Here is a 16,131-nt window from a genome sequence, read left to right as displayed (position 1 = left end):
TAGATAAAATACGTAACGGTTCCGTATTTCACTGACAGGAAAAACGTTTTGTTTTCGAGATGATAGTTTCCGGATTCGACCATATTAATGACCTAAGGTTCATATTTCTGTGTGTTATTATGTTATAATTAAGTCTATGATTTGACAGAGCAGTCTGACTGAGCGATGGTAGGCAGCAGCAGGCTCGTAAGCGTTCATTCAAACAGCACTTTCGTGCGTTTGCCAGCAGCCCTTCGCAATGCATTGCGCTGGTTATGACTTCAAGCCTGTCAACTCCCAAGATTAGGCTGGTGTAACCGATGTGAAATGGCTAGCTAGTTAGCGGGTGCACGCTAATAGCGTTTCAAACGTCACTCGCTCTTAGACTTGGAGTAGTTTTCCCCCTTGCTCTACATGGGTAACGCTGCTTCGAGGGTGGCTGTTGTCGATGTGTTCCTGGTTCGAGCCCAGGTAGGAGCGAGGAGAGGGACGGAAGCTATACTGTTACACTGGCAATGCTAAAGTGCCTATAAGAACATACAATAGTCAAAGGTATATGAAATACAAATCGAATAGAGAGAAATAGTCCTATAATTCCTATAATAACTACAACCTAAATCTTCTTACCTGGGAATATTGAAGACTCATGTTAAAAGGAACCACGAGCTTTCATATGTTCTCATGTTCTGAGCAAGGAACTTAAACGTTAGCTTTTTTACATGGCACATATTGCACTTTTACTTTCTTCTCCAACACTTTGTTTTTGCATTATTTAAACCAAATTGAACATGTTTCATTATTTATTTGAGGCTAAATTGATTTTATTTATGTATTATATTAAGTTAAAATAAGTGTTCATTCAGTATTGTTGTAATTGTCATTATTACAAATAAATAAATAAATAAAAATTGGCCGATTAATCGGTAGCGGCTTTTTTGGTCCTCCAATAATTGGCATCGGCGTTGAAAAATCATAATCGGTCGACCTCTAATGCACACACACGCACACACACACACACACACACACACACACACACACACACACACACACACACACACACACACACACACACACACACACACACACACACACACCCACACACACACACACACACACACACACACAGTGTTAGTAAGTGTTGGACAAATATATCAAAAGCCTTTTCTGTGATTCTGGCAAGCAACTGTATCAACATGGACAATATTGCTTTTCAATTCTTGTTTGCAAAGGAGAACGAGGCCATATGAAACATTGGTGTCATCTCTGACCAAATGACCTTTAGCAGAGAGAATTGATTGAATTGTTTCACAACAAACAGAGTTACAGGAAAGTGATCATAAAGAAAGCGACCAGTGGGACTGCATGGAAGCAAAGGCACCTTGCTTGCCAACCTCATTTGTCTTTTCAGAGAGATCAGATTTCAATGTTAGATGCTCTTGAACAAACCCCCAGATACATTGAGGGTATTCGATTAAACTGGTCCGGGTTGCACCGGGTAAAGCCCTGCTCAAATGGAACAGTAATCTGCACTGCTCGGTCATATTGTCAACAATGCAGCATGATGCATCGTTCAGAAACGTACATCATCCTTTTTCTATAAAATACTGTATATGTTTGAATTTTCAAACTAGTTTTTATTGGGAAGGCAGATAATGCATTTGTATGAAAATCAATGAATTTGTGAAAACACAGAATCCTACTCATTCCTCCATGTGCTTAACCTTCGCAGAGATAAAGAGGCAAAGCGAGAGGATTACTTCTGCCCAAAATCTGTCCAGGTGAGATAAGCAGACCAAGTTATTTTTTGTACGGAGGTCTATGGGAGTGTTAAATACGTCAGGCTTATTTGATCTTATAGAAGTTACGTAATGTTTAGGCTGTTACAAATGTACTGATGTAAGTGGATGCACGTGGCAACTGAGAAAAACAACTTAGTAGTGCCTGTTGTTCACACGTGTATCTGCCCTCTCATATCATGCCTGCCTACCATTTTTGCGGACATGTATTTCCATTGTTGGAGCAGTCACTCGACTCTCTTGTCAATATATTTGATCATATTTGGCCTTGCTTTCCACCTGCCAACCCCTACCGCGGTCAACAGCACTGCACCCCCCACAGCTACTCGCCCAAGCCTCCCCATTTCTCCTTCTCCCAAATCCAGTCAGCTGATGTTCTGAAAGAGCTGCAAAATCTGGACCCCTACAAATCAGCCGGGCTAGACAATCTGGACCCTTTCTTTCTAAAACTATCTGCCGAAATTGTTGCAACCCCTATTACTAGCCTGTTCAACCTCTCTTTCGTGTCATCTGAGATTCCCAAAGATTAGAAAGCAGCTGCAGTCATCCCCCTCTTCAAAGGGGGGACACTCTTGACCTAAACTGCTACAGACCTATATCTATCCTACCCTGCCTTTCTAAGGTCTTCGAAAGCCAAGTCAACAAACAGATTACCGACCATTTCGAATCCCACCGCACCTTCTCCGCTATGCAATCTGGTTTCAGAGCTGGTCATGGGTGCACCTCAGCCACGCTCAAGGTCCCAAACGATATCGTAATCGCCATCGATAAGAAACAATACTGTGCTGCCGTATTCATTGACCTGGCCAAGGCTTTTGACTCTGTTAATCACCACATTCTCATCGGCAGACTCAATAGCCTTGGTTTCTCAAATGATTGCCTCGCCTGGTTCACCAACTACTTCTCTGACAGAGTTCAATGTGTCAAATTGGATGGCCTGTTGTCCGGGCCTCTGGCAGTCTCTATGGGGGTGCCACAGGGTTCAATTCTTGGGCCAACTCTTTTCTCTGTATACATTAATGATGTCGCTCTTGCTGCTGGTGATCCACTTCTACGCAGACGACACCATTCTGTATACCTCTGGCCCTTCTTTGGACACTGTGTTAACAACCCTCCAGACGAGCTACAATGCCATACAACTCTCCTTCCGTGGCCTCCAACTGGTCATGCTCATCCAAGACAGCACCAATAACTACACCAGGTCAAACCGTTTAGCCAGTGGCAGACAGGACGTTGGCCAAACATCTTAACCCAAACCTTACAAGAAACCAATGCCCATCCCTACATGTACGCTTTGAACTGTATACAATCCAGTGCTGTTTCCAGAACTTTCCTACACCACTGGGTAAGGTCTCCAGTGATTTTGCCATCACTCCACTGACAGTGCTAACAGAACATTATTCCCATTGATAGACGTATCACAGCAAATGGCATGCCATACGTTTCCCCTGTATAATAGTCTGATTGCCACTCATCACGAGAGCTGCCACCAGTCTACAACATCAGTCCACAATGCCATAGAGCTGTCAATCATCTGCTGACACTGCCAAATTAGAGTGCACAGACCTTCAAGTCTCCAACAGGAACTTTCCTAACTAGCAATTTTTCTCCCCCAAGACACAAATTACAACGCAATTTGAAAACAAAAGTGGATCGGCTCAACTGAGCTAGACAGCATGATTGATGGCCGCTGTCACATCTGTGTTGTCCGTGATGTTTTGCCGTGTAAGAGTAAGAATCTTACAACAACATTGGATGGGAGAGTGGATGAGAGGGCAAAAAAAGTATAATTTCAAGACAGAAGGGAGCAAAAAAATTATCACGCTGTTGATAAGATTGTGACAGTGCTGCAAGCACGGTGTAGGCCGCACATTCATTTACAAACTGCAAAGTCTTTATTATTTACCATCGTTTTAAATGAGAAATACCCAGTATGATGTTTCTGACAGTTCGACAAATGGACACTCGTAACATCCTCCATATAATGTGTCTTTAATGGTCCACATTGATCCATTTGGCCCGGCAGTGCATTGTCCTCGCCATGCACTGTTTTCTTCATGCATACTTCTTCTAATCCTTTTAGAGAGCCTGGCAGCCAAGAATGAAGTGGAAAGCGTTGAATAATTCATTCACAGTTGTCCCCAAATGAATTGAATTGGAGACAGGCTTTTGGTGCACTAAATCAAGCTGAATCTTCAATTGATTGCATCCATATATTAAGGTAACCAGTGATGTAGTAGTAAAGAAATAGGTGGGTACACTTCCTATACTTTCAATGCTTTTTTTTGCAAAACATTTCCTCATGTTCCTGCCTGACACTGAGTGTGAAACACTAGATAGAATAATACCCATCTGATGCCTTGGCGGTTTTCTCATAGATTTTTAGCTCAGTTCGTAATGTATAATTTGGTTTATTGGATTTATTTTCAAATATGTTGTCTAAATATAGCCCAATCCCTTAGCAGTCACTTTAATACAATTCTTACAGGCATAAATGCTTCATTTTTGGGAGTGGTTCATAATCAGGAGCGACAGAGATGGAGACAAACTGTGGGAAAACAGTGAAGAAATGTCACTCCAGAACACATTTAAGTTTTTACACACTCCGGTGAGAATGTCTTTCCGAGCAGCCAAACATCCCTCACATCTTCCTCCTTTCTTCCTTTCATTAGAGCTTGCACATAAATGCCAAGTAAGATAACCCGCCATCTTCGCATCTCCCTGACATTAACAGACACTCTCAGCCACAGACATCGCTTATTGCTTTTCACAGAAGTGATTTCATCCCTTCATATTGGCTGCTTTTGTTGCCGTTTAATGTCAGTCTATGGTGTCTGTTATGACAACTAAATGAATATACATTTCCTTTCTCTGTTATTCCCCGATTCAATAGAGTAGAGTTGGTAGATCAACATTGCCATCATAATGCATGCATTGCATTAGAATAGAGTGTGGTTTTAATTACACTCAATTCCAATCATGGATAATGACACCATCTGGTTTATGCATACAGGCATTTCATTAAACAGTTACCCTTTGACTATAATTGTAACGTGCACTTCATATAAAAGTTAGCAGGAAACAGATGATATTCAATGTAAATATTGGAAAATCAGGGCAGTTGTTTTAGGGCGGTTGTTAAAGAGTGGCTCCAGTACTTTGGTATACTTTTTAACCAGTAGTTCTGAAAGTTTTATTTTATTTTTAAAATAGTGCTCACGGTCCCCGAAAATTGCATACTACGTCACATATGTGCAGATATGTGCACCACATCATTGCTCACCCTCTCACTCTGTGTGTGCATGATGTGCCTCATGCTAACTGTCACTCACATGGCAAGGGGCTGAAGCTCATTGGTTGAACTCGAATTGCTAGGGTAGGCTGGTCCACGTGGGGGAACATGTAGGGAAAATGGCACAGCACAGCTTCCAGAAAAACAGTTACTTTCAAACTAAGGATTTCGTGGCTAATTGAGGTAATATAGTAATTCTGCTCATAGATTATGCATGTATGAACTACACATTGACACATCCAGCCCCAAGCGCAAGGTTTAAAAAATACTTAGTAGTCGCCAAAGTTCCAGAGCATGTCTTAAAAAGGGGATATTGAAAATCCTGTACTGTGAAGAAGAATTGGCTCAGCCGATTACATGTAAATGAGAGACAAACATCTGGACTGCATGCATTCATGTTGAGTGTTCCAGGCAGAACGTGTGTGATCGTATTGAAGCAAGCAGCCCATGACTCTTGGAGCATGTTCACTGGAAACCGAAGGGCTGCTTCTACACGTAATTAGAAGACAAAACACGTTTACACACACACACACACACACACACACACACACACACACACACACACACACACACACACACACACACACGGCTATCTCGTGGCTTGTGGTTGTCAGCACAAACAGAAAAATAACAAAACTTATCCAACATTGAATGGCCTATGGCCAAGCTATTAGTATATTTGGCTGCAGGTTGGACCTACCAGCATTGAGGTTGTAGGTTTGTCTCCCGTGGGCATCATATTCAAAATGCACTGTCTATACAATGCTTTCGATCTACTAAATTGGGACCTACTAAATTGAGTAAAATCAAGCGTTGTATCACTCAAACTCCAGTTTGATGTTAAAATACTAGGTACAGATGGGACAACCATTTCAAAACATCAATAAATTGCCCTTTTAATGTAAATTCATCAATATGGCTGACAGTACAACTGTTCTGCTAGCCTGAAACACCTAGTTAGCCTATATACTGCAGGCAATATTCATGTGAATCAAGTGATGTAGGTGTTCTTTTAGAAGGAAGGTTGACACAAGACACTACATTTTAGATGGATAAATTAGGTCAGGCTGTTCGTCAGCTTTGTTCGTCAGCCAAGGACTCCATACTTATTACACGGTCATGGAGCATTACATACAGTATGGGCGGGTGGGTCAATAACCGAAAGGTGGCTGGTTTGACTACCCGAGCCGACAAAGTGGAAATCTGTCGATGTGCCCTTGAGCAAGGCACTTAACTCTAATTTGTTATACACCAACCTCTTAAAACATCAGCAACACAGCTAATTAGAATTTTGATGACTAGAGACGATACGCTTTTAGAATAGATACACTGCTCTATTATACTCATTGATTGATTCTATGTTTTGACCTCAAAGGTTTGCAGAGTTTTACCTTTTGCAGAGCGATGTTTCCATATGATGTTAGGCTCTGGTCGTCCAATGGCCAGACACATGAGAGTTACATTACTGCCCTCATTCACTGTGATGTCCGTCGATATGTTTGTGATCTTCGCAGGTACTAAGAAAAGAGGAAACATAAACAAAGCACATTTAAGCAATAAGGCCCGATAGGGTGTGTTATATGGCAAATATACGTTGTATAAGTTTTAATGTCACATTCACAAGTACAGTGAAATTCCTTTCTTGCTAGCTCTAACCACAACAATGCAGTAATCAATAACAATGTAATACTAAAAATAACAAGGTAGAACAAAAAAAGTAAAAAAAGTACTTGATCCCCTGCTGATTTTGTACGTTTGCCCACTGACAAAGAAATTATCAGGCTATAATTTTAATACAAGGTTTATTTGAACAGTGAGAGACAGAATAACAACAAAAATATCCAGAAAAACGCATGTCAAAAATGTTATAAATTGATTTGCATTTTAATGAGGGAAATAAGTACTTGACCCCCTCTCAATCAGAAAGATTTCTGGCTCCCAGGTGTCTTTTATACAGGTAACGAGCTGAGATTAGGAGCACACTCTTAAAGGGAGTGCTCCTAACCGCAGCTTGTTACCTGTAAAAAAGACACCTGTCCACAGAAGCAATCAATCAATCAGATTCCAAACTCTCCACCATGGCCAAGACCAAAGAGCTCTCCAAGGATGTCAGGGACAAGATTGTAGACCTACACAAGGCTGGAATGGGCTACAAGACCATCGCCAAGCAGCTTGGTGAGAAGGTGATGACATTTGGTGCGATTATTCGCAAAGAAACACAAAAGACCTGTCAATATCCCTCGGCCTGGGGCTCCATGCAAGATCTCACCTCGTGGAGTTGCAATGATCATGAGAACGGTGAGGATCAGCCCAGAACTACACGGGAGGATCTTGTCAATGATCTCAAGGCAGCTGGGACCATAGTCACCAAGAAAACAATTGATAACATCTGAATGACTCAGAGGACAACTGGTGAAAGTGTTGTGGTCAGATGAGACCAAAATGGAGCTCTTTGACATCAACTCAACTCGCCGTGTTTGGAGGAGGAGGAATGCTGCCTATGACCACAAGAACACCATCTCCACCGTCAAACGTGGAGGTGGAAACATTATGCTTTGGGGGTGTTTTTCTGCTAAGGGGACAGGACAACTTCACCGCCTCAAAGGGACGATGGACGGGTACCGTCAAATCTTAGGTGAGAACCTCCTTCCCTCAGCCAAGGCTTTGAAAATGGGTCGTGGATGGGTATTCCAGCATGACAATGACCCAAAACACACAGCCAAGGCAACAAAGGAGTGGCTCAAGAAGAAGCACATTAAGGTCCTAGAGTGGCCTAGCTAGTCTCCAGACCTTAATCCCATAGAAAATCTGTGGAGGGAGCTGAAGGTTCGAGTTGCCAAACGTCAGCCTCGAAACCTTAATGACTTGGAGAAAATCTGCAAAGAGGAGTGGGACAAAATCCCTCCTGAGATGTGTGCAAACCTGGTGGCCAACTACAACAAACGTCTGACCTCTGTGATTGCCAACAAGGGTTTTGCCACCAAGTACCAAGTCATGTTTTGCAGAGGGATCAAATACTTATTTCCCTCATTAAAATGCAAATCATTTTATAACATTTTTGACATGCGTTTTTCTGGATTTCTTGTTGTTGTTATTCTGTCTCTCACTGTTCAAATAAACCTACCATTAAAATTATAGACTGATAATTTCTTTGTAAGTGGGCAAACGTACAAAATCAGCAGGGGATCAAATACTTCCCCCCCCCACTGTATAGGGGTAAGGTGACTAGGAATCAGGATATATGATAAACAGAGTAGTACCAGCGTATATGATGATTGTATGTGAGTGGGTGTGTAGAGACAGTATAAATGTATGTGCATATTATGCGTGTGTGAGTGTAACAGTTTAGCTTCCGTCCCTCTCTTCGCCCCTACCTGGGCTCGAACCAGGGACCCTCTGCACACATAGACAACAGCCACCATCGAAGCATCGTTACCCATCGCTCCATAAAAGCCGCGGCCCTTGCAGAGCAAGGGAAACAAGTACTTCAAGATCTCAGAGTGAGTGACGTCACCGATTGAAATGCTATTAGCGCGCACCCCGCTAACTAGCTAGCCATTTCACATCGGTTACATGAGCAAATGGTGGAGTGAGTGTTTGCATGTGTGTTGGAGTATCAGTGTGCTTAGTGTGTAGGGCCTTGTTCTTAGCCCTTAGTCGTGTTATATTGTGCATATAGCACATATCCTGTGGGACCTTATTGCTTTTACAAAGCAGTTACCAACATATTAAAACAATAAATTACATTGTTCGCCTAAATACTCACTACTGATTTTTCAGAGGGTGTTGATTATTTCTCAGCAAATGCAGAGCAAAACAATTTATTTAACGGGTAAAAAGTAGTTCTAACATAAAATTGTAAAAATCTAAAAAAAGATTTGCCCACCTAGGAAAAGAAAGGATGCGAATTTAGCTTGTGAGCCAGTATTCATTTAGCAAACTTTTATCCAGCGTTGTTGCATGTCATTTCCGGCACATTTAGTGACCACTAGCTAGTAAAATGTTCCCAAGAGGCGAAACCAAAACTGTTGTAAAACAGTGTTACATCTTTGAAGTGATCTTTCAAAAGTCAAATTTATTTGATTGTCATAAGTAGTTAGCTAACATTTAATAGCGATGCTTAGCTAGCTAGTATTTTCCCAAGAAAATGTGTTACCAAGGCAACAAGCTAGAGCTATGTGAATTTTTGTTTATACGTTAGACTGCTATGTGAATTTGAACTTACATGTAACAATTGTCACATCCATTATTATAGCTAATCATGATTATTAGAATGGATAGGGCAGACAGATACAGTGACTTCAGAAAGTGTTCACACCCCTTTTTCCACATTTTAATGTGTTACGTCCAAAATAATCCATCGTTATATCCGAATAGCGGCGTTTTGTTCGTGCGTCCCAGACACTATCCGAATGGTAAAGAAGGGTCGTGCGCATGGCGCAATTCGTGACAAAAAAAATCTAAATATTCCATTACCGTACTTCGAAGCATGTCAACCGCTGTTTAAAATCCATTTTTATGCAATTTTTCTCGTAAAAAAGCGATAATATTCCGACCGGGAATGTCCATTTAGCTAAACAGAGGAATGAAAACAAACCTTTCGGACGACGCGGGCACGAGCCTGAGTCTCACAGTACTGTAACCAGCCACTACCCAAACGCGCTACTTTGTTTCAGCCAGAGCCTGCAAAGCCACGATTCCGCTTTTTGCCGCCTTCTGAGAACCTATGGCAGCCGTAGGAAGTGTCACGGGACAGCTAAGATCCTCACTCTTCAATAAACAGAGACAAGAAGAACGACACCTTGTCAGACAGGCCACTTCCTGAATGAAACCTTCTCAGATTTTGGCCTGCCATATGAGTTCTGTTATACTCACAGACACTATTCAAACAGTTTTAGAAACTTTAGGGTGTTTTCTATCCAAAGCCAATAATTATATGCATATTCTAGTTACTGGGCAGGAGTAGTAACCAGATTAAATCGGGTACGTTTTTTTATCCAGCCGTGAAAATACTGCCCCCTAGCCATAGGGACAGGTAAAGAAGGAAAGATATTCCACAAATTAACTTTTAACAAGGCATAACTGTTAATTGAAATGCATTCCAGGTGACTACCTCTTGAAGCTGGTTGACAAAATGCCAAGAGTGTGAAAAGATGTCATCAAGGCAAAGGGTGGCTCCTTAGAAGAACCTCAAATATATTTTGATTGTTTAACACTTTTTTGGTTACTACATGATTCCATGTGTAATACCTGTTTGATGTCTTCACTATTATTCTACAATGCAGAAAATAGTCAAAATTAAGAAAAACCCTTGAATGAGTAGGTGGGTCGAACTTTCGACTGGTACTGTATATATACACTACCTTACAAAAGTTTGGGGTCACTTAGAAATAACCTTATTTTTGAAAGAAAAACACATTTCATTTCCATTAAAATAACATCAAATTGATCAGAAATACAGTGTAGACATTGTTAATGTTGTAAATGACTATTGTAGCTGGAAACTGCAGATTTTTTAAGCCCATTATCAGCAACCATCACTCCTGTGTTCCAATGGCACGTTGTGCTAGCAAATCCAAGTTTATCATTTTAAAAGGCTAATTGATCATTAGAAAACCATTTTGCAATTATTTCAGCACAGCTGAAAACTGTTGTTCTGATTAAAGAAGCAATAAAACTGGCCTTCTTTAGACTAGTTAAGTATCTGGAGCATCAGCATTTGTGGGTTCGATTACAGGCTCAAAATGGCCAGAAACAAAGATCTTTCTTCTGAAACTTGTCAGTCTATTCTTGTTCTGAGAAATGAAGGCTATTCAATGTGAGAAATTGCCAAGAAACTGAAGATCTCGTACAACACTGCTCACGATGGTGCAGCTGAATAACTTGTTGAGGATCTGGGGACCCATGCCCCATACAACTCTCCTTCCGTGGCCTCCAACTGCTCTTAAATACAAGTAAAACTAAATGCATGCTCTTCAACCGATCGCTGCCTGCACCTGCCCGCCTGTCCAACATCACTACTCTGGACGGTTCTGACTTAGAATATGTGGACAGCTACAAATACCTAGGTGTCTGGTTAGACTGTAAACTCTCCTTCCAGACTCATATCAAACATCTCCAATCCAAAGTTAAATCTAGAATTGGCTTCCTATTTCGCAACAAAGCATCCTTCACTCATGCTGCCAAACATACCCTTGTAAAACTGACCATCCTACCGATCCTCGACTTCGGCGATGTCATTTACAAAATAGCCTCCAATACCCTACTCAACAAACTGGATGCAGTCTATCACAGTGCCATCCGTTTTGTCACCAAAGCCCCATATACGACCCACCACTGCGACCTGTACGCTCTCGTTGGCTGGCCCTCGCTTCATACTCGTCGCCAAACCCACTGGCTCCAGGTCATCTACAAGACCCTGCTAGGTAAAGTCCCCCCTTATCTTCGCTCACTGGTCACCATAGCAGCACCCACCTGTAGCACACGCTCCAGCAGGTATATCTCTCTGGTCATCCCCAAAGCCAATTCCTCCTTTGGCCGTCTCTCCTTCCAGTTCTCTGCTGCCAATGACTGGAACGAACTACAAAAATCTCTGAAACTGGAAACACTTATCTCCCTCACTAGCTTTAAGCACCAGCTGTCAGAGCAGCTCACAGATCACTGCACCTGTATGTAGCCCATCTATAATTTAGCCCAAACAACTACCTCTTCCCCTACTGTATTTATTTATTTATTTTGCTCCTTTGCACCCCATTATTTCTATTTCTACTTTGCACTTTCTTCTACTACAAATCTACCATTCCAGTGTTTTACTTGCTATATTGTATTTACTTTGCCACCATGGCCTTTTTGCCTTTACCTCCCTTATCTCACCTCATTTGCTCACATTGTATATAGACTTATTTTTCTACTGTATTATTGACTGTATGTTTGTTTTTACTCCATGTGTAACTCTGTGTTGTTGTATGTTGTCGAACTGCTTTGCTTTATCTTGGCCAGGTCGCAATTGTAAATGAGAACTTGTTCTCAACTTGCCTACCTGGTTAAATAAAGGTGAAATAAAAAATAAATAAAAAATGCCAAATCTTTTCAGTCTTCTGAGGTGGAAAAGGTGTTGTTGGGCCCTCTTCATGGCTGTCTTAGTGTGTTTAGACCATGATAGTTTGTAAGTGAAGTGGACACCAAGGAACTTGAAGTTTTTGACCTGCTCCACTACAGCTGCGTCGATGCTAATGGGGGCCTGTTTGGCCCTGCTTTTCCTGTAGACAACGATCAGCTCCTTTGTCTTGCTCACATTGGTGGAGAGGTTGTTGTCCTGGCACCACACTGCCTTAATGATGGTGTTGGAGTCGTGCTTGGCCACGCAGTCGTGGGTGAAAAGGGAGTACAGGAGGAGACTAATCACGAACCCGAGGGGCCCCAGAGTTGAGGATCAGCGAGGCAGATGTGTTGTTGCCTACCCTTACCACCTGGGGCGGCCTGTCAGGAAGTCCATGATCCATTTGCAGAGGGAGGTGTTTATAAAATAGAAACATTTCCTCATCAATCACACACAATGCCACATAATGACAAAGCAAAAACAGGTTTTTAGAAATGTTTGCAATATATATATATATATATATATATATATGAAATACCTTATTTACATAAGTATACAGACCCTTTGCTATGAGACTCAAAATTGAGCAAGTTCTACAACTTGATTGGAGTCCACCTGTGGTAAATTCAATTTATTGGACATGATTTGCTTTGTCATTATGGGGTATTGTGTGTAGATTGATGAGGAAAAAACAAAATGTTTATTGATTTTAGAACAAGGCTGTAACGAATCAAATTGTAGAAAAAGTCAAGGGGCCCGAATGCACTGTATATATTTGATGGGATGTATAGACAATATAAACAGTATATGGATAGAATATGTAGCATGTACTGTATATAGGGGAAAGGGGAAACGGGGATACCTAGTCAGTTGTACAACTGAATGCATTCAACTGAAATGTGTCTTCTGCATTTAACCCAACCCCTCTGAATCAGAGAGGTGCGGGGGACTGCAATAATCGACATCCATGTCTTCGGCTTTACGGTGAAAGCATAAAGTTAGATTATGTTAGGACAGGTACAACACAAGAAAAACCACACAGCCATTTTCCAAGCAGGAGAGGGGTCACAAATACCAGAAATTCAGCTAAAGTTAAGCACTAACCTTTGACGATCTTCATCAGATGACACTCCTAGGACTCAATGTTAGACAATACATGTATGTTTTGTTCGATAAAGTTCATATTTATATCCAAAAACAGCATTTTACATTGGCGCGTGATGTTCAGAAAATATTTTGCCTCCAATACTCCGGTGAATCAGCACAACAATTTACAAAAAATACTCATCATAAACGTTGATAAAATATTAAACTGTTATTCAAAGAATTTTAGATAACCATCTCCTTAATGCAACCACTGTGACAGATTTCAAAAAAGCTTCACGGGGAAAGCACACTTTGCAATAATCTGAGTACGGCGCTCAGAAACATACACTAGGCAATACAGATACCCGCCATTTTGGAGTCATCTAAAATCATAAATAGCATTATAAATATTCACTTACCTTTGATGATCTTCATCAGAAGGCACTTCCAGCAATCCCAGGTCCACAATAAATGTTGTTTTGTTCGATAAAGTCCATAATTTATGTCCAAATACCTCCTTGTTGTTTGCGCGTTCAGTAAGCTACTCCAAATGTAGGAAGCGCGCCCAAAATTTCACGACGAAAAGTTTTTAAAAAAAAGTTATATTTACGTTCATTGAAACATATCAAACATTGTATAGCATCAATCTTTAGGGCCTTTTTAACATAGAACTTCAATAATATTCCAACCGGACGATTCCAATGTCTTGAAAAACGTTTTGGAACACAGCTACCTCATCACGTGAACGTGGGCCAATGAACTCATGTCCTTCCCTGAGTCACCAACTCCCCGGCCTTCATGTTCGCTCTCTGTTCACTGCAAAAGCCTGAAACTAGGTTCTAAAGACTGTTGACATCTAGTGGAAGCCTTAGGAAGTGCAAAATGAACCCTAAGTCACTGTGTGTTGGATAGGCAATGACTTAAAAAGACTACAAGCTCCAGATTTCCCACTTCCTGGTTAGATTTTTCTCAGGTTTTTGCCTGCCGTATGAGTTCTGTTATACTCACAGATATCATTCAAACAGTTTTAAAACTTCAGAGTGTTTTCTATTCAAATCTACTAATAATATGCATATTCTAGTTCCTGGGCCCGAGTAGTAGGCCGTTTAATTTGGGTACGTTTTTCATCCGGCCGTGAAAATACTGCCCCCTACCCAAGAGAGGTTAATGCCAAGATAATGGAATTCATTGCCCTTGACAATCAACCGTTCTCTGTCATGGGTGATGTTGGCTTTCGCCGACTGGTCGAGCACCGGTTAACATTACCATTAACATTAAGTGCGCTATTTTTCGATGTTGCCCTACCGGAGTTACACAGTAATAGCTTCACGACATACATACTATGGAACGCCATTTGAGTCTTTGCGTGTCAAAAAAGATACAGTAGCACTGTCAAAGCTGTACAAAAAAGCCAGCAAACAAGCAAACACCGGCCACAAACGATGTGTTTACAATACCGCATTGGTAATAAAGCATCATTTGTTCGACCGCAACTTCTGGGGTACCTACAGTAGCAAGCACCAATACAACCAGCCTGAAAACAATGACCAGTAAAAACTGCAGTCATTTTCATTATTCTTAGCAATGATTTAGGAATCCTTGTGAGTAAGTATTAGCTAGGTTGACACTTGTTGTTTGCCTATTGAAATTTAACTTCAGTTCATGAAAATAAATAGCTAGCCAGCTACTTAACCCTGTTGCCCAAAGCTAACGTTATAAGCAGCCAGCTGGCTTCATCTGGCTAGTGACGCTCGACAGGACCGGATTATGTGTTGTGAAGCTAGCCACAATAAGGATTAGGCACAATAGTGGAATTTGCGGTTTGCCTTCAAAATAAAAATGTAATTGACAGTGATGCAAATGAATACAAATAGTAGAATTATGCCATACTTTTATTTTGAAGGCTAACCCCAAAGTCCACTATTGTGGCTAATCCTTATTGTGGCTAGCTTCACATAGATAGGTCCCGACCACCATTAATCAAATAAGAACTGTTTTATAAATTAGTTTTTTTAGATGATGACAGCTAGCTATATAGTTAGCTAGCTAACTATAGCTACTGAAACAGATTATGTCGTGTTATTTGACACGTCAAATAGTGTTATTTGACTTGTATCGTTTTTGACACGCAAAGACCCAAACGGCGTTCCATAGAAATCCTGGTTGAGAATGAAACGACTGAACAAATGAACAACAAAACAGCACAGAAAGTAAGTGAAAGAAATATGTTTCGATTATGTTTTATTGGTAATGGGGACATATGTAAATGCCAACAAAATAACTTTTTGGTCAGTGTGGTGCGTGTGTAACCTTTAGTTAACTAGGCAAGTCAGTTCAAATTCTTATTTACAATGACGGCTCGGACAACGCTGGGCCATTTGTGCACCGCCCTATGGGACTCACGGCCGGATGTGATACAGCCTGGATTCGAACCAGGGTCTGTAGTGACGCCACTTACACTGAGATGCAGTGCTTTACACCGCTGCGTCCATGTGTGTGTGTTAAGTATTTAACTGTACTAGAATACTTAAAAGGCTGCTAAAACTTTTAATATCGGTTATCGGTATCGTTTTTTTGACAAGGAAAATATTGGATATTGGTATCGGCCAAAAATGTAATATCGGTGCATCACTAGTAAAAATAAAAAAAGCAGACACTGAATATCCCTTTGAGCATGGTGAAGTTATTAATTGCACTTTGGATGATGTATCAATAGACTCTGTCACTACAAAGATACAGGCGTCTTTCCTAACTCAGTTGCCAGAGAGGAAAGAAACCGCTCAGGGATTTCACGATGGAGCCAATGGTGACTTTAAAACAGTTAGAGTTTGATGGCTGTGATAGGAGAAAACTGAGGATGGATCAATAACATTTTAGTT

General features: G+C 41.1%; 1 protein-coding gene across 2 annotated transcripts in view; it reads right to left on the bottom strand.

Moving 5' to 3' along the window:
* LOC106603663 (opioid-binding protein/cell adhesion molecule) overlaps positions 1–16,131 on the bottom strand; it is a 378,443-nt gene that overhangs the window by 46,540 nt on the left and 315,772 nt on the right. For both annotated transcript variants that reach the window (XM_014197611.2, XM_014197610.3), the window contains one exon: positions 6,459–6,584. In XM_014197611.2, coding sequence (XP_014053086.1) covers positions 6,459–6,584 — 126 coding nt within the window. The remainder of the gene's footprint in view (positions 1–6,458; positions 6,585–16,131) is intronic.

The sequence above is a fragment of the Salmo salar genome, chromosome 04 (genome assembly GCF_965601325.2).
Source record: "Salmo salar chromosome 04, fSalSal1, whole genome shotgun sequence".
Classification (NCBI taxonomy): domain Eukaryota; kingdom Metazoa; phylum Chordata; class Actinopteri; order Salmoniformes; family Salmonidae; genus Salmo; species Salmo salar.
The sequence above is the reverse complement of the archived record's forward strand: the minus strand, read 5'-3'. Positions and strand labels throughout refer to the sequence as shown.